The sequence below is a fragment of the Phoenix dactylifera genome, chromosome 5 (assembly GCF_009389715.1).
Source record: "Phoenix dactylifera cultivar Barhee BC4 chromosome 5, palm_55x_up_171113_PBpolish2nd_filt_p, whole genome shotgun sequence".
In the NCBI taxonomy this organism is placed as follows: Eukaryota; Viridiplantae; Streptophyta; class Magnoliopsida; order Arecales; family Arecaceae; genus Phoenix; species Phoenix dactylifera.
This window is the reverse complement of record NC_052396.1, coordinates 648,468-666,383: the sequence shown is the minus strand read 5'-3', so window position 1 is coordinate 666,383 and position 17,916 is coordinate 648,468. Positions and strand designations below refer to the sequence as shown.

The window sequence follows — 17,916 nt, the reverse complement described above, 5'->3', positions numbered from 1 at the left end:
GACTTTGTTAGGATCATCTTATTAGTCTGATAACATTCAAAGACCTCAGGCAACCCGTAAGTGGCTTTCACGATTCCTTAACCAACACCCAGTTGTTTTCATGGGTAAAAGCGAAATCTATTACCAATATCACTATTGTCATTACTGTCGAATGCAAATTATAATTATTAACAACACATTGTGATCATAGTTATGTTTACATTAACAGTTCCAATGTAAAGGTTAAATGTGGGGGGTTGTTAGTTCCTTCTGTTGTAATGCGAAATATAGAATGATCTTGAAGGTAAAGAAGACTAATGAGACAAAAAGGTGCCTTGAAATTTTGTGAACCACCCTCCAGATGCCGCTGCTCTGACTTTGTATTTATCCATTTAGATGGGTTGGACAGCCCCATTGAGGAGGATGTGGTGGTTCCCTTGGAGCCTCGGTAAAATCATGGATTCATGAAATATTGTTCCTAGGTATCACCTGAGGCAATGGAGTTCAAGTTTCTTTCATCTGTTTCCAGGAAAGTTATGCTATGACTGTAAGTATCTGAAATATTTTCCATATATTATTTGTTGCATGCACTTGAAGTGCGTCTGCAGATGTTTCTAAATGCAACTAGAATTTGAATGGGATGCTGCTTGCCTGCACTTTCTAAATGTCTGCTTCACCTTAAAATTTAAGAAATCAGCTGTCTGAATTCTTTCTAAATTATCAGTGCCACAATTCATTTATTACATCCATACTATCTCCAATTATCCGCTTAAATACAAATTCTAACAGCTAAATCATGGCTTGCATTTGTAATAATGCGATGTGTAGTGTAGCATGTCTCCTAACCCACTTACTATCATCTGCAGTTTTATGAATCATTTATGATATCAGGTTTATAGACGGGCCCTCAGTGTAGAATGTTTCGATCATCAACCTCCAAAGTTTTTGTCTGTTAACAAGAGACAAAAGAAGTAACATTTCTACCTGTATCAAACATTCTTCTGGCGGGGTGGGGGCCCAGTGAGGGCTGCTATGCGAGGGCGGGCTTGTCCCTTCCTCCCTTCTTCCTCTTTTTTAAAGCAAAAAAAAAAAAAAGACTTATCATTTCTGGTGGCCGGGCCTTGGGTACAGGATATGGAGATAGGGCTTGGGCCGGTCTAATCTTTTGCATGGCATTCACGAGGTGAACGGAAAATGTATAGTTTCGACATTTGAGCTACTAGAAGAACTGGAAGGAGACTAAAACTGTCATGCAGGCATATTCCTACAGATCAGAATCTGTGAGCATGATGGTGACTTGGGAGATGCCTGTAGCCCCAAGGATTGCAGCAAAATATTCTAAGATGGTACAGTTCTCCCTCTGCAGCTCTTGATCTGAATATCTATCGCCTTGGTTCATGGACCCTGTTCACCTCACTTCCCCACCCTTCATTCCCTCATCTCCAACCAACCATCCTTCTATCGCCACGTGGCAGACCATATCTAGGCTAGTGAAACAGCCGCCAAGCTCGCTCCATGCTACAACAAACAAGAATAATCATGCTACAATTGCATTAAGCAAAAAAAAAAAAAAAAGCAATTATCCAAATCAGTAGGTTTCAGTCACTAAACAAAAACATTTACAGCGAGGCAGAGAAAAATCCGAGGCCACAATGACGGCTTCTTGAGAATAGAGTACGGAGCAGATAATTCGGTAGGAAACAAACTTTCAGCTACTCAAAATGGCCCTCGAAAACATCAAAAATAATGGAAGGCACACCACAACTCCCTTCCCTCATCTTCGTGCCCTCTTCTTCCAACTAGATTTCCCTCTCCACCTCTTCTTTCCTTCCCCTGGAGGAAAGCAGAGCCACAGACCTCAGCTGCCACCCTTGAAAGATGGCAGTTTGCGCAGCGAGCACCACCCCTTCCCTTCGCTCCCCCTGCTGCGCGTCCAACCCAACGAAGACTTACTTCGGATTCAGCCAGAGGCAGCAGGTCATCTTCTACACCGGGGGGAGGAGAAGCAGCGGGAGGGGAGGAAAGAATAATTCACAGGCCTTCTATTGCTCTGCCGAGGCTCAGACGGTGGTGATCGGACTGGCAGCAGACTCGGGGTGTGGGAAGAGCACCTTCATGAGGAGGATGACCAGTGTGTTCGGAGGGGCAGCAGAACCACCCAGGGGAGGGAACCCAGACTCCAACACTTTGATCAGCGACACCACCACAGTGATATGTTTGGATGACTACCACTCCTTGGACAGGACTGGGAGGAAGGAGAAGGGAGTGACAGCTTTGGACCCCAGGGCCAACAACTTCGACCTCATGTATGAGCAGGTGAAGGCCCTCAAGGAAGGGGTGCCTGTGGAGAAGCCTATCTACAACCATGTCACCGGTCTGCTTGACCCCCCCGAGCTCATCCAGCCTCCCAAGATCCTCGTCATTGAAGGACTGCATCCAATGTGAGTTTCCCCGGGTTTTATATGACGACTCCTCTTTCGTTCCCTTAGTAAATGTGGTTTCCTTGGTTCTTTTTAAGTTTTCCGAACTTAATCATCCCTCTTCGTTTGCCTTTATCGCTTTGTTGGGCGAAAATTGTCCAAGATCTCTGGCCGGCGATTATTTGTAGTAAATTTCCATGCAGTTTAGAACTTGAACTTGTGATATTTCCTAATTAATTATTTATATTTTCTTTTCCTTCATGCATGCAGGCATGCGCACTAGTCTCTGACTGTAATTCATGACCATACTAGTCTGTTACGTTAATCGTGTTTATCTTAATTGATTTAACTAACTGCAGGAGTATTCGAAATCTGATCTATATATTATTCTTTCAAGTTATGGTGATTGATGTTCGTCCCCTGCTTTAAAGCATTACATATTTCCTCTGCTTGTATGATCATGTGTTGTCGGTTGGGTGGCCATTCGCGATTCGTGTTCCATTTTTATGCGGAGATTTTTCTTTTTCTTATTCTTGATTTAGTCTCTGCAACGTTTCTTATCTTTGATAGGATGACCATTAGATAGATGATTCATGCTATGTCATGATGTGAAGGTGCTTTTGTGTTATTTTTATGCTTGAACATGATGAACGTTTTAGCTCTGATCTGTCTTAATTCCACCTGCAAATGATTCAGACTGATATTCTATAAAATATTTCTTGAAATATATTTGATAGACAACTTGACGAGAATGCTTATAATTCTATTTTATGTTCTTCTGATATCTAGATATATAATTCTGTTATAGCAACCTGTGTATGATGAGTAATAAGTGCCTATTGGGCATAGTTGCTTCACATAGATGCTTCCTAAAAACTAGTTGATGCTGATGTTCAATGAAGGGTGCACAGGAATGCGACTCTCGTGCACTCTTCATTGAAGTGCTAGATATTTTTGCAGACATTTATAGTATTATCTCAAGACTGAAATATGTTCACAGAAAATGTCTGATACTGCAGCAGCATGTCCCCAATTTTTTAGATCCTACAAGTTGCCTTCCTTATAGCATAACCATCCAAAGGGGATGATTTTTTCTTATTTAACATGTAAAAAGAAAGTGGAATACCCGGTATGCACATACAAAAAGTTCGGGCCAACAATTGCTGGTTTGGCAACTCCATAATCAACCAACTCCGCATGTTTGGCAACAAATCTTGTGAGTCGCACCAGTTCCCTCTCGCCACAGACAAGATTGTTCATACTCTTGGTGATAAGATAAACAATTGTTTCTGAATCTTGGGGCAAAGCTATCTGCTTTTGGGAAGCTGTTTCACCTAGTATGAAACTTGACTACAATTCTTGATTTCTTCCTCAATCTTCAGGTATGATCCTCGTGTGAGGGATCTCTTGGACTTCAGCATCTATTTGGACATCAGCAATGAGGTCAAGTTTGCATGGAAAATCCAGGTCAGTGACTGGAGCCCTAACTGATTTCACTACATATTGTAGATATAGCTTGCATGTCCTTGAATCAGATTAATTTTGTGAATTGCAGAGAGATATGGCTGAACGCGGGCATAGTCTTGAAAGCATTAAAGCTAGCATTGAGTCTCGAAAACCTGACTTTGATGCCTACATTGGTACTTTTCATAGACAGCCCAATCTCTATTTCTCCAATTGCTAGTGCCAAGTGCTCTTGCTTGCTTAGAGAAACCGAACTAGTTGTCATTATTGATATATTTGGAGCAATTTGATGTTAATGCGTCACCACCAAGGCAAGGTTTGAATCCTCATCGTTAGTGATTTGTGATATATGCTGCAAATAGAACCTCACAAACGAAGAGTGACCTTTGCTATTTGGATCACCTGTAAACTAAATGAGGCATAGTCAAGACTGTAAAACTTGATGGCATACTGCCATTTTCTGTGTGATGATCATAAGATAATACGTATAGATAGGACTCTTGTTTATATTTATGAGCATATTTTCTTTCTGGCACAGTCCTTACATCACTAAATTGTCACCCTTTGCAGACCCACAGAAGCAATATGCTGATGCTGTGATTGATGTTTTGCCAACCCAATTGATTCCTGATGACAATGAAGGGAAAGTGTTGCGGGTTCGCTTGATTATGAAGGAAGGGTCGAAGTATTTCAGCCCAGTTTACCTCTTTGATGAAGGCTCCACCATCTCTTGGATACCCTGTGGGAGGAAACTGACTTGCTCATACCCCGGAATCAAATTCTTCTATGGCCCAGATGCCTACTTCTCCCATGAGGTAACTCTTGAGTCATGAGAGCTAGAATCCATCCCCCAACCACACACACACAAACACACACACACACACAAATCACCATACAAATGTCTGATTTGTTTCAATTAACTTGCGAACCAATCAGAAAGTCACAAAAATGATGATTGCAAAACCAAATGAAACAGGAGAAATGGATCCATTTTAATATGATTAAAGGTTGTGAAAAGCCTGCGCTGATGGCACATATAACTCTTAATAGAAATACATGGCAAAAACAAAATCTTAAAGTTGATTCAAATAGATAAAGAGGAAAGATTTCAAGTTTATGGTCTGTTTATTTGCAATTCTGAAATTGGAGTGCTGAGGAGGTTTTTTGTCTTGGGAATCAAGCCAAGTATCAAGCCCTCCAATAAAATTAAATATTATTAGATGGAAAGCCTCCATAACTTCATGACACAGCTCCATTTCCATTTTTTGCAGCATTTTTATTAATATGAATGATAGCTCCCAAAATTGGGGCAAATAAATGTAAAATAAATGGTGAAATAGTTTCTACTATAGAAATTCGACGTCAAGAACTAATCTGCAAGCTGGGCCATATAGTAACTAGTGTATAAAACTCTAATACACAACCAACTCACATGAATCAACACAGAGCTGGTTGGATGGTGGGATTCACAGTTTCTACAGTTGATCAACCTCGTTTTGGATTTGGTTTCCATAGGTTTCTGTGTTGGAGATGGATGGGCAGTTTGACAAATTAGATGAGCTCATATATGTAGAGAGCCATCTTAGCAACATCTCAACCAAGTTCTATGGGGAGGTGACGCAACAGATGTTGAAGCATGCCGACTTCCCAGGCAGCAACAATGGGACTGGTCTCTTCCAAACTATCATCGGTTTGAAAATAAGAGATCTGTACGAACAGATCATCACAGAGAAGGCAGCTGCTCCTGCAGAAGCAGCAAAAGTTTAATAGTCCATATTTGCATAGTCAAATTCAAATTTTCTTCTCATATTTGACCTCCTAAAATGACATAACCAGTATGTTTATCTCATGCAAGTTATATAGTATCTGTAACAAAGAAGCAGGAGAGAAGTAATGTGGCAAATCCCCGTCTGATTGTGAGCATTGGGGTTTATCCAAATCCCCACTCCCTGAGTGAATTCTGATCTCAATCACGATTTCCTTAGAAATCAAATGCATTTTTCGATGGAAGAACTGTGTGAGGTTCCACTTGGCCATGCTGATGGTTATTTTATAATTTTTTTAAATGGTTTATGATTAAAACAGTGTCTTTTCTTTCCAGCCACTTATCTGAAAGGATTTAGAAAAGCTTGCAGCGACAAAAAAGACAGCCTTTAATGAGAGTGGCTGCTGTACAAGAATTTATTAAAATAGCCTACTAGGAAGAAGGCTTGATGGTTATGGTTGTCCTTTCTTTTAACCATGTTGCACACCTCACAGAAATATTAAGTGATAAATACTTTAATAAGAGCCAAAGCCACAGCCTACAATAATTTTATTTTGCAATAGTAATGAGGGTTCTTTTTTTCAATCTTTCTGACTTGCTCCTATAGAACCCAGGACAAAAGATTTTAAAAAACAGTCATTTATATAGAGTTAAGATTTGTTCCATATATTGCCTGTGAAAGGAGGAAAAAAATCCATTTCAAGCAGATTCATCTGGGGAAAATCAGAAATACTTTAATCCTGTGTATACAATATTGTGCATGTAATGTCCCCATCAAGTCACAGAAAATAAGAGAAAAAAAAAAATTTGTGGATGGAACTTCACCTTCAAGATAGAGATTATTCTTCTCTCCCTCTTTCTTGTCTCTTTTTGTTCCATCTGCTTCCCTCGTTCTTCTCTTTTATTCAGTTCTTTCTCCCACCAAGCAGATTTAGTGTCTGAAGTGACAGGGCAAAATGATCATTAAAATATTACAAGAAGAATCTTTTTGAAGTCGTCTTTGGATGATTAGGCAGGATTTTTACACTATGGATAGGAAATTAGCCTGACGTGACCTGAAGAGTAACTCATGATTAAATGCTCTCCATTCTATCTGTAATGGCTCTAATGCCAGCAACAATTGGGTGGTTGCAAGACTGAGAGAAGGATGTGCATACTTCATGGGATCGAAGCAAGAGACTGGCAAGAATGGTGCGTCGCGTCTAGGTTGGCACCTTTCCTGCAACGGTATTAGCCTTGGCACAAGAGAGAGCATTTCGGTAAACGGATACCAAGACTGGAGAGAACGACCAGGGAAACAAATGGAAGTCTAAGATAATATGGACAAAAAATAAAAGAAAAGGCAGAAAGAGTATTTAAACTGTTAAACATGTAATTCGTGTTCTCTCACCTAAGTAATTTCTTTTCTTTTTCCTCTTCCCTCTCTACATAAAAGTTCGGAAGACCACGAGGTGAATCCATCAGAAACACATGAGAAAACAATCTCTCTTACCTTGCTTTTTCCGGCAGCTTCTCCTTGGTCTTTGCCAAACTTTGCTTTGCCTTCGGATGAGAGACATGCTTCATTGCTTAAGTACATACATACATACATACATATATTTGACATTTGAGTTATAGCCCTTTTTTTTAGATTTTCTTTTTTTTAGTTTCATGAGTGTCCATAGGCATATAGCACCTTCCCCTTCCAAACTTCATGCTTTCAAGGACATGCAAAAAGAATTTTCACTTGCATAGTGAAATATCTTTTGTGCAGTCAATGATTCCTCCATTAGAGTCTCTCACACCCCAAACGAATAGTTTGGGAATTTACAGCCAAACCACTTACATAAGCAACATAAAGAGATTACTTAACTATCAAAAGTAAGCTTTGCCTCACAACAGGGATGGAGCAGAGCAAGGAGCCAAATATTCCAGTCAGTCCATAAGCAATGGCGCAGAATGGAAGAGCCTCAGGTTCCTTTGCTGACAATGCTGCTGTTCCCAATCCATGAGCACTGACAGGAAAGAACATACGCAGCAATCATTTAGTCCCATGAACAAGAGAATCGAAAAAATTATAACATTTCCCATTAAAGGTTATTGCATCAAACATTCAAGCTGTCTACATATTTGTCGCTATGCAAGGTTGATAAAAGTATTTAGTTTATTTCAAAGAACTAGCCTCCCAGGTTGCACATTGTTTATAAAATTTCATTACCCCCTTTTTTTTGAGAAAATGGTAGGCATTCCATTAAAGACTTAACTGAAAGTGTAAGACGGTACACATCGAAAGAGTGACGCTAAGGTTGGAGAACCTTAACCTCAGAAGAGCAAACTAAACATATATCCAGGAAATCTTGCAAGGATAAGACACCATTAAACTTGACTGTAATTATTACTAAAATCAACAACAACTATTGTTCAAGTCCGCCAGCTCCAATTTGATGCCCCATGAAGTTACGTTTGGTTGTTAGGAAAATGGGTAGACCATCCCTCGGAAATCCATTCCAAAAATTGTCGGGAATGATTAGTTCGATTCCTATGTTTGGATAAGTCCAGATAAATCACTAGGAAATGAAATAGACCTGATAGCATATAATATAATTTATACTATTAATATATAATTACTAATATTCATCTAATAGCATTATTTCATAATAATATTCTTAATTGAACAAAAAATATTATTAATAATATAATATCACTAATATTGTAATATTAGTGATAATATATTAGTAATGCTAATAATAAATATAATATATTAATGAAATAATGTAATATATTATATACAATTATATATATTTTATGTAAACTATATATATATACACTAAATTATTTGATATTTTAATATTATTAATATAGTAACATCGAAACTAATGTTCCAACAATATTTTAATCTTCTAAAGTAATTATATGGTCAATTTTAATATAATATGATATCACAATATTAGTGATTATTAATATTAGTAATATTATAATAAACTACCTTTTGTTCTTTAAGGGTGCATTTTGGTGTTTTGCAAAATCAAGACATTTCATGATTTACTTTTTTTTTTCCTTTTGAAATTACAAGCTATGGTTTTTTAATATCATGTGTTTTACTGTGCATTGTAAACTTATAAAAATCCTTAAATCACAAAACTGAAAATTTATACTCGAAAAGAATTTTCCAAATTCACATTTTCAACCCTTATCATCTTAGTTTATCCATCTTTCGAACCTCCTCAACTTTCAGACCTCCAAAAAAATTCAAATTACAAATGATGGAAATTATGATTTTGATAATAAAAACCTCCAAATGCAGCATACTTCCTTTTTATTTTTATTATCGAATATAGAACAACCAGAAACCATTTATAAATGGTCAAGTCATCTTCTTAATAGCATAAGCCCATAATTCATTTTTTCTGCAAATGCTGGATCCTCAATCTTCAAGGTTTCTGTTCTACAAACAATGTACTATAAATGGATCTAGAACAAGTGGCTTCGCCATTCATGATGATTACTGCAAGGTAACTAAAACATTTTTCATAAACCCCCTAAAAAACCACATCTTTGATTTTCCCGCAGAAAGATAACCTGCATTATTAACCCTTATTTTCTTCAAGAAAAGCATCAAACCTTTTAGAGGAAATCCTCATAAAGGAATCATCCTGAAATATGTAAAATCCATAAAAGAAAACCTGCAGATGATAACATAGGACTCAATCTTCCTCAAGAAACAACTTATTCTGTCTAAAAGGAAGTCCTTGAGAAATGAATTACCCTAAATTAGAGATGCAGTGAGGAAACTTCACATTGCTCAGAGCACTATAAATCCAATAAATTCATGAGAAAAGAAATAGAGAAATCCTCTGGAAGATAAGTAACTACACTTTTTTTATTCCTCCATTCTATTCAAGAAAAACAGCATAAGCTTAGGCAGGTCTAAGTAACTAAATAACCATCTACACAACTCCAAGATTTTTGCAGATAGCATATTAGATTAATGGCTTTCATGTGATTAAATTCATTTGTCTTACTAGAGAACAGTAGTTGACCACTCAAATATCTGAAATCCCATTATGTAACAGAAACATGTTTTATGACATCTGGCTCTTAAATCATGAAATCTAGATTTATCGACTAAAAATGATTCAGTTGAAACTAAAATTTATTTGAAAAGATTTTAGCAATTGCAATTTCATACGCTAGTCTTTTGCTCTAACTTGTTAAAGAATTGTTGATAGCAAATGTGAAGATTTTTTCACTGAGATATTTGAGTCCCTTTTGTAGAGTAAAAAGTATAAATTGGCAAAACTATGAAAGAGTTGTAGATCACGCAATTTCAGAAGAAGAGAATGGAAATACCTAGAAGCTGTTGCTATTCCTCTGGCTATAGGATCATGCAGCTGAAGTTTATCCATCACAGCTTGCACAAAATTTGCTCCAACAAGACCAGTGACAACAACCGCAGCTGCAGTAAGTGATGAATTTGCACCTACAACCGCATAAAAAGAAGGAAATCAGAGAAATAGAAAAACAAATAGCAAGACCTGCAACCAAGTAGAATACAATAATGAAATTATTCCATTCACCATTGAAGAAAGCATGTTGCTGGGTATTTATCAAAAAATTCAAGCTTTATGCAATGAGTCACAGACATTACCTTCAAACAAGGATACTATGCTGAGAGCTAAAGCCACAGTAATACATCTTGGTAAGATTGATATGGTAAAAGTTGATTCTAATCCAACAGCACGTCCTATGATGGCAGTTGAATACAAAGAGAAAGTAGTTGCTATAATCACTGATGAGAAAATCTCAGCTGCATGCCTCTTCACAAGCTAGAAGGCGAAAGAAATAACATAAACTGTTGTCATATATTGGCATATGATGTGGGAAAAGATAACAGAAGAAAACATTCTTGAGTTATGTTTGTAACTTAAACCAATATATAATGAAAACTTACAGCAAAAATTGACTTGCAAAAGTATAATCTCGGAATCAAAGAGGTTACCTTTCTCTGTTTGAACATTGAAAAAGCAAATGAAATAATGACAGATCCCAGAAAACCCATGAGAATATCACCAGCCCCAGGATTTGATGACACTTTGGTTAGGTAGTCAGCTGTAGAAATATATAATTAATCAGCACACACATAGTGAGCAAGTCATAAAATCAATTGATCTTTTGTGCTGGTTGTAAAGGAGAAAAAAATTTGACTGTGTAGTGGCTACACATGTATGCTATACTTTAGGAAAAGTGTGGGCAACTGAAGTCATGGTCCACTTCTCTTATTTGAATTCAAGTCAGAGTGTATTAGAATCCTTGGTATGTTTTGGATATATGTCCTCTCTTTAAGAATCCCTTGGTGTTTCTTTTATATCTTATGCCAGAATATGGAGAAGCTAAAACTTGTTCACTTCCTAGTGCCCTCTTTCCAAATGTGATACAATGCTAATGAACTCAATCATAAGACAACAACATTATGGCAGATGAATAAGTTTTCATTCATCTACAAGAAGAGAAAAGCCTATTCATCTCACATGATGTAAAATGTCTATGCCAACAGGACTTGGTAATCACCCCTCTCCTAATAGGCAGAGGTCCTGGGTTCAAAACAGTATGGCAGCTATTCCACCATATTTCGAGAGAGAGAGGGGAGGGGGGAGGGAGGTTGTTCCACAATTGGACTTGGAATTCAATTTGGAAGATAGGGGGGCAAAAAAACTTAATGTCAAAGCAGAAGATGACTTTGTTTCAGATGTATGACAAAGTGCACAGCCAATAAATAGGTCAGCATGTATTATATTAAGCTAGGCAGGTTCCTCGTCGGTATCTGGATAACTTATTAGTGCCTTTAAAAGGGCATATATACTGATAAGCATATCATCAGAGATGTTAACAGTAGTTCGGACTGCTGTATTTGATATTTTGATTGGCATGTCAATTGACACTTATTTACAATATAATATTCTCAGATATGTTAACATTTATCAAACTGTCATACCATATTCCTTTTGAACTTGTAATATAGCTCCAGACACAATCATTGACTATTTAGAAGCCAATTCATTCTATAAATATCACAACCAATCCAGAGGCATCATAATAATTAGAAGATCTCATAATTTTGAGAAACACAGGAAATTAGACCAAGTTACATGATTCTTCAACAAGAAAAACTGGAATTTGTACGTGACATCCTAATATCCATGCATGTGCATCCGTACATATGCTTGTGCTTTCATATGTACTTATGTACGTAGGTATATCTGCTTGTTTGCATGCATGTAAGTATTAGAACATCAACTCCCTGATGTTTTGCGAGCCGACTGCCAATGACATACCTCATATGATACAAAGTTTGTGTGCATTAGAATAGTCCCTAATTCATTGTGGCAATGGATGCAAGATCATCCAAAGGACCTTACTGTAAGTGTTGAAATGGAAGATGGCTAAAGTAGAAGATAAAAGTCATTTAATGCATCTCCCACATGCTTCAGTAAAATGTCACATGAATTTCGATACAATAAGGTAAGGCAATCTCAAATAGAAGTAAGTTATTAACCTAGAACAGCATCCATTCCAGACCGTGAGAAATACCCATATGCCAGTGCTGCCAAGTCTGCAGCAAATGCACAGCAGATAATTGGATGGAATACCTTCTTGACATTAGATGGCAACCTGAACAAACGAACAACAATAACTAAATAATTGCCCAAAATGTTATTAGTGCAACATATACTTTATGATCTAACAAGTATATGAAGCATATTACCCAGAACCAAGCATGTACCCCAAAACTGTAGCTGCAAGAAGGAATGGAAGGCATGTTCTCGCACTTGTACCAAGTGCTATTGGGCTTACAAGTGCAAGAATAAATGTTAAAATATAAATTGCAGTCCAAGCCCAAAGTTCAACAGATGTAAATGGAGAAGGTTTTGTCATGGGTTCTGCAGGTATCATTTCTGTCCTCACAATTTTTCTTACAGTTATGGCTGTGTACCCAGCAACACAAAGCGAAGCCAACCAGCCACCAACTGGAGAAGAAAAAGGAAACTGGTCTGTTATTCAGAAAGAGATCCCAACAAGCCACTACAGATTATATTTGCCAACTGAAAATTTTTGTTAAAAGTTCCTATGAGACAATATATCTACAATTCACTGATATTGTTAGAAGTTAATGACATTCACAGTAGAAGAGAAAGTAAAGATACAGGAAGAAAAGGCTGGAAAAGTTGTGTACACTCTCTGTGTTATGTGTTGTAGATGTTATATTTGATTTTACTTTTTCATGCTGCTCTATCCTCATACTGGTCCAGGCTTGAAAAGATATCATATTAGCCCTTACTGTGTGTAAATATCATAAGCATATACATATGTCTTTTGCCTTTTTTCTCTCTCCAACCAGATGTTGTCCATCCATATCTACATTCTGCATATAATTAGGTACATATCTTCTGCATACAGAGATTACAGATGAATCTAGACATTGTATGACAACAACATTATCTAAGTGCAAGTCTTGCATGCATATTGTCTGCATGCCTTCAAGTTAAATCAACATTAACACCAACACTCCCCTAGTTATACTATACCAGAACTCAGATGCTTGCAACCAGGGACCATCATGATGCTCTGGATACCATTCATGTGACATATGCTCCTCTATTTACTATTTATGCAGAGTCTAATCATTCTTGTGGCAAGCTTCTAGTGGATGATTATTCATCTTGCCTTTGAGAGAAGAGTGTTAGAGATAACTAGTACAATAGCCCCTAATATATATATATATATATATATATATATATAGAGAGAGAGAGAGAGAGAGAGAGAGAGAGAGAGAGAGAGAGAGAGAGAGATCCACTCAAATCCGGTCAAGTCTAGATTGGATGATGGAGGTCCCACATCAATGATCTAAGCCATTAAATATGATATACTACCTCTACATTGTTTACATACCAAAAATCATGTGATTTGGAGGTGCTTAGCCTGTGCATCAAGTGGTCCAAAATGAATAGTCTAAATAACACTAAATTATATATTTTTTATCACTTGATGCTTAGGCTAGAGATCTCCAAATTATATGACTTTTAGTATATAAGCAGTTTAAAGATAGTAAATCACATCCAACAACTTGGACCATCGATATGGGACCTCCATTGTCCAACATAGGCCTATCTGGATCTGAGTGGAGATGGATTCGACTAGTGTAGCCAAGTCCAACTTGATATACACACATAGAGCACAACACAACATATAATGTTAACCATGTTGTTTTTCGAAGCATCCTTCATTTTTTCTTTTCATGATTTTCATATACTATGTTAAAAGAGTTCATATAAACACTGCCCTTTTTTTGGTGACATGCCCATTCATGCGTGAATAATCAAAGAATATATATAGGTTGTGGCATTTAAACTAAAGCCACTAGCCACTAGCCACAGCGCGCACTGTGGCCTTTTCAAAAAGTCACAGCAATCGCAAGCTGTGGCTTTGGGCTACCAAAAGCCTAAAATAAATGGAATCGCTGCGAACCGAATTGCATTCCCCAGTAAGATGTTAAGCTTTTGTTTCAACAATTCTTCTCTAAGCATCTAGATTAAGGCACTCTTTGCATTTTGCAACATATTGCCATCCTAATTTATTATTAGATTTCATCTTCCAAGGTTATGATATTGATTTGTTACAATATACAACTTGTGTAACTATGGTGACAAGTTATAAACACAGGAAAGAGAGCATCCTAAACAGGCCATACAAGTAAGAATCCTAACAAAATAAAGATGATTATTTCAACATCTTGTTAATGCATGAAAGCAAGTTTGATGGGACACAAGCATTAGAAGAAAAAGTTCTAATAAGATATGGCAAAGGATGCAGTGCACTTATATGGAGCCATATTGAAGCGAAAATAACTAGTATAAAATCCCAATAATCTCTACAATTATTGAAGATCATGATATAGCAGTACCATTTTATGTAAAACAAACTAGTTGTACTACGAGCATAACTGACGAATAGAATCACGAACCTAGGATAAAGCAAATCTTAAGCCCCGAAGCCGCCGGGATATCCCTCACGGCAAGAGGCAATACCACCAGCGACGGGACGTAAAACAGCGGAAGCCACCTCTGGATGAACAAAGTCGCCGGGTCAAAGAAACCCATCAAGCCCATCGCGGCAGACGGAGCAACATAATCCAAGACCATCAGCACCGAGAACACGCAGAACATCCCGAAAAGAGCGCTCGGGAATTTTATAGCGGCGGCAGCAAAAGCCTGCTTGAGAAACTTATCGGCCCCAAGAATTATCCCGAGCGACGCCGCCAAGTGCAAGATCCCAAGAACCTGGCGAACAATATCCATATCCCAGATATGAATCAGAATTTGATATCCGGCATCCACACAGCATAGAACGGAAGGCACTCACATTGGGAAATCCGACTGCGGTTCCCCCGCCATCGGCGCCGGCGGATCTCGGGGGAATCAGGCCCTTGGATTTTGCGCCATCATCATCACACGCGACAAGAAATCGGAAGCGCGCCGCCGGGATTGCTGGGCCTCCCGGCGGCGGCCGAGATGAAGGAGGTCTGAGACGGGAGGAGAAGGGTTTGTGCGAAGAGGCTTTTGGGAATCTTTGCAGCAAAATTGAGGGTTTTTTCAGGGATAATTTGGAGTTGCGGGAACGTGAGAATGGTGTGGGGGCAAGTACTAAGGAGGCGGTGGCCATGGAAGGGAACCGTTGGAAGTCCAGGGCTCAGCAACGTTGCCCTTTGGGATGGGGCTTGGGTTTTAAATTGTGCGGCATGTGGACAGAAATACGAGGACTGGATTTTTTCGCTTTCGCCCGCGGGATCAGGAATCCATCGATTTTTGGGTTATTTTTCGATGCACGCTAAAAAAAAAAAAAATTCATAGGAGATTTATTTTAATTTTTTAAAAAACTTTTGATAAAATTAAAATAATTTTTTATTTTTATCAAATATTTTTATTTTATTTAAAAATATTTTTAAAAAATAAGAAATTACTTTATGTTCCATCAAAAAAATCTGCCAAATAAAACTTTAGTTTTTCGATGGTAAAATACAAAAAATGCCACAGATCAAATTTGAATTGATTAAAAAAAATTAAATCCAAATATACTTCAATTTTATCAAAGACTGAATTCGGTTTGATCATTAGTTTTATCAGCACATCAAATTCTTAGGATCAAATTGAATTAATATTAGTTCTAGCAAGATTATAAACAATATATAAAAATTGATTCACCAATTATATTGTAAATATATATAACGTATAGTACGTTAGATATTATAAAAATAATATTGTATATAAGATTTGATTGATAAATATATATGATTATAATCAGAAATAAGTATTATTGAGTAACTGCATGAGGAGGAGGTGATCGTGAGGCTTTATATTGCGACAGAGGAGCCTTACGTAAGCCTTACGGTCCATTGCCTAAGATTCACAAACTCAAGCGTGAGCTGGGCTGAGATGAGCAACAACTTTGATCCAAGAAAAAAAGAAGATTTGGCATCAACACAAGAACTTTACTTCAAGTACAAAACAAGAAATCACATCATCATGAGATTGGATGGTCAACGAACTCATTGCGAAAACATCAATAGAAAGTCCCAATGTTAATTAGCATATGTATGTACTCCTATTCTCTTAGTGGAGCAGATAATAACAACTAAAAGCCAAGATGAGTTTATATCCTGGTACACATCTCACGCATGCCAAAGGCATTGCGAATACCTGAGAGTTCAATCTACCAATAAATTGTAAGAAAATATAAAATATATAAATAAATCTACCTCATCCTATAAGCTTAAGCTTTTGGGACAAGTGATGATTTTAACGTGTTATCAGAGCAGAGGTCTTGAATTCGAACCCTGTCTCCACACTCTTTAACCCCATTATTAAAAAAATTTCACATGTTGGGGACGAGTGATGATTTCAAAACAAATTACACTTTAGCTTGAAACTTAGGCAACTTTTGATAGAACAAATATCAAAAGATAAATGCTTGCAGCATCTTCAGTCATGCAACATTCTGACATATGCTGATCACAAGCCTGCTCTACTGCTTTAGCAGTGGTGACAGACTCATGAGATGAAAGATGGGAGGCCGAAGCAACAGCAACCGCCGCCCTACATTATCTCACCTGAGGATAAGACAGCATAAAGTATAGCAATTATGATATCCATATCTCAGTCATTTAGCTATCCATCTAAATTTGATATCAGAGATCATAATGATGTTATTGGTTCCTGCAAAAGGTTGGCACTCATTTCTTTGCTTGACTGCCTCCTCAGTCTCTCCTGAATGCAGTCTCTAATGGCAGTTTCCTGTCAGCAAAACACCACAGACAATTGAGTGCAAGCCAGATGTAAACTGTAATTACAACAGAGGCAGAAGGTTAAACTCTGATAACCCACCATGATATGACATCCTCAAATTTCTCAAGAAATCCTGCATCTGTCACAACTCCACATAATGTAACACCTCTATGAATTGGGGAAAAAACAGGAGTCAATAATACTATACAGAAAAATTCTCAAAAAATTACACTATCCAGGAAGGGGAAATAGTCATTCTTGACATTTCCAGAAAGCAAGATGCCTCTTTTGAAGTTGGCAAGGACCATTTGCAATGATGGATCAAATATTTGAATGTCACACCTTGATAGATTTTTATGTTACAATAAACACGTCAGGCTTCACACTGAGAAAATGATTTCTCGACTTCCATGGATATTATTAACATCCAATGCTGTCCACATATATGCTAGAACACAAGACCTGATACAACCAGCCATACAATCCCCTAGAACAGGGATTTATCACCTAGGATAAGATTCTTTTTGTTGTTAAACGTACTCAAATACTGAAGAAAGTAAGAAACATGTCAAGAAATATGGAGGGAGGGCAAATGCATGAATTTAGTCAAACCTAGGCAATGTTGAAAAGAATGTGCACATGGGAGGGTGCTTCCTGGATTCTCTAAGCGGTTGAAAGGCATGACCTTAGATAGAGCTAATGGAGTGAAATTGTAAAGCCAAACAAATTGAGTAAAAAGTTGTGTTTGCTATAAGACTTCATTTAATAAATATGCAACTTGGCTTGGGCATGTATCATTTTTTTGAGGTTTGAGATCCACAATTGGAAACTACAAATAACCACTGATACTTGTTAAACAATTACAGAAATCCACTTGTCTGTAAATCTTTTATCCCACAATATCGATATAATTTTTGAAAAGATTTTCTAGGCCCTGTATGCTCTTCTGGTTGTCAAGAATGATCAAAGAAAA

At 37.5% G+C, this 17,916-nt stretch overlaps 2 protein-coding genes across 3 annotated transcripts; one reads left to right on the top strand and one right to left on the bottom strand.

Moving 5' to 3' along the window:
- The first annotated feature begins 1,720 nt into the window (after window positions 1-1,720).
- LOC120110784 (phosphoribulokinase, chloroplastic-like) lies at window positions 1,721-5,873 on the top strand. Its single transcript, XM_039126369.1, has 5 exons — window positions 1,721-2,420; window positions 3,782-3,866; window positions 3,955-4,039; window positions 4,434-4,678; window positions 5,379-5,873. Exons 1-5 carry the CDS (start codon window positions 1,858-1,860, stop codon window positions 5,628-5,630), a joined length of 1,230 nt encoding a protein of 409 aa, XP_038982297.1. The 5' UTR covers window positions 1,721-1,857; the 3' UTR covers window positions 5,631-5,873.
- Window positions 5,874-6,727: 854 nt separating this feature from the next.
- LOC103720991 (plastidal glycolate/glycerate translocator 1, chloroplastic) lies at window positions 6,728-15,382 on the bottom strand. 2 transcript variants are annotated; one of them, XM_008810995.3, is made up of 8 exons: window positions 15,025-15,381; window positions 14,627-14,942; window positions 12,371-12,632; window positions 12,161-12,276; window positions 10,607-10,716; window positions 10,256-10,433; window positions 9,958-10,087; window positions 6,728-7,622 (listed from the first exon to the last, which is right to left on the bottom strand). In XM_008810995.3, exons 1-8 carry the CDS (start codon window positions 15,322-15,324, stop codon window positions 7,472-7,474), a joined length of 1,563 nt encoding a protein of 520 aa, XP_008809217.2. In that variant the 5' UTR covers window positions 15,325-15,381; the 3' UTR covers window positions 6,728-7,471. The 2 variants fall into 2 exon arrangements, with proteins under 2 accessions (XP_008809217.2, XP_038982296.1); XM_039126368.1 differs by lacking the exon at window positions 6,728-7,622 and adding an exon at window positions 9,027-9,290 and having other exon boundaries at window positions 15,025-15,382.
- Between the last annotated feature and the right edge of the window lie 2,534 nt (window positions 15,383-17,916).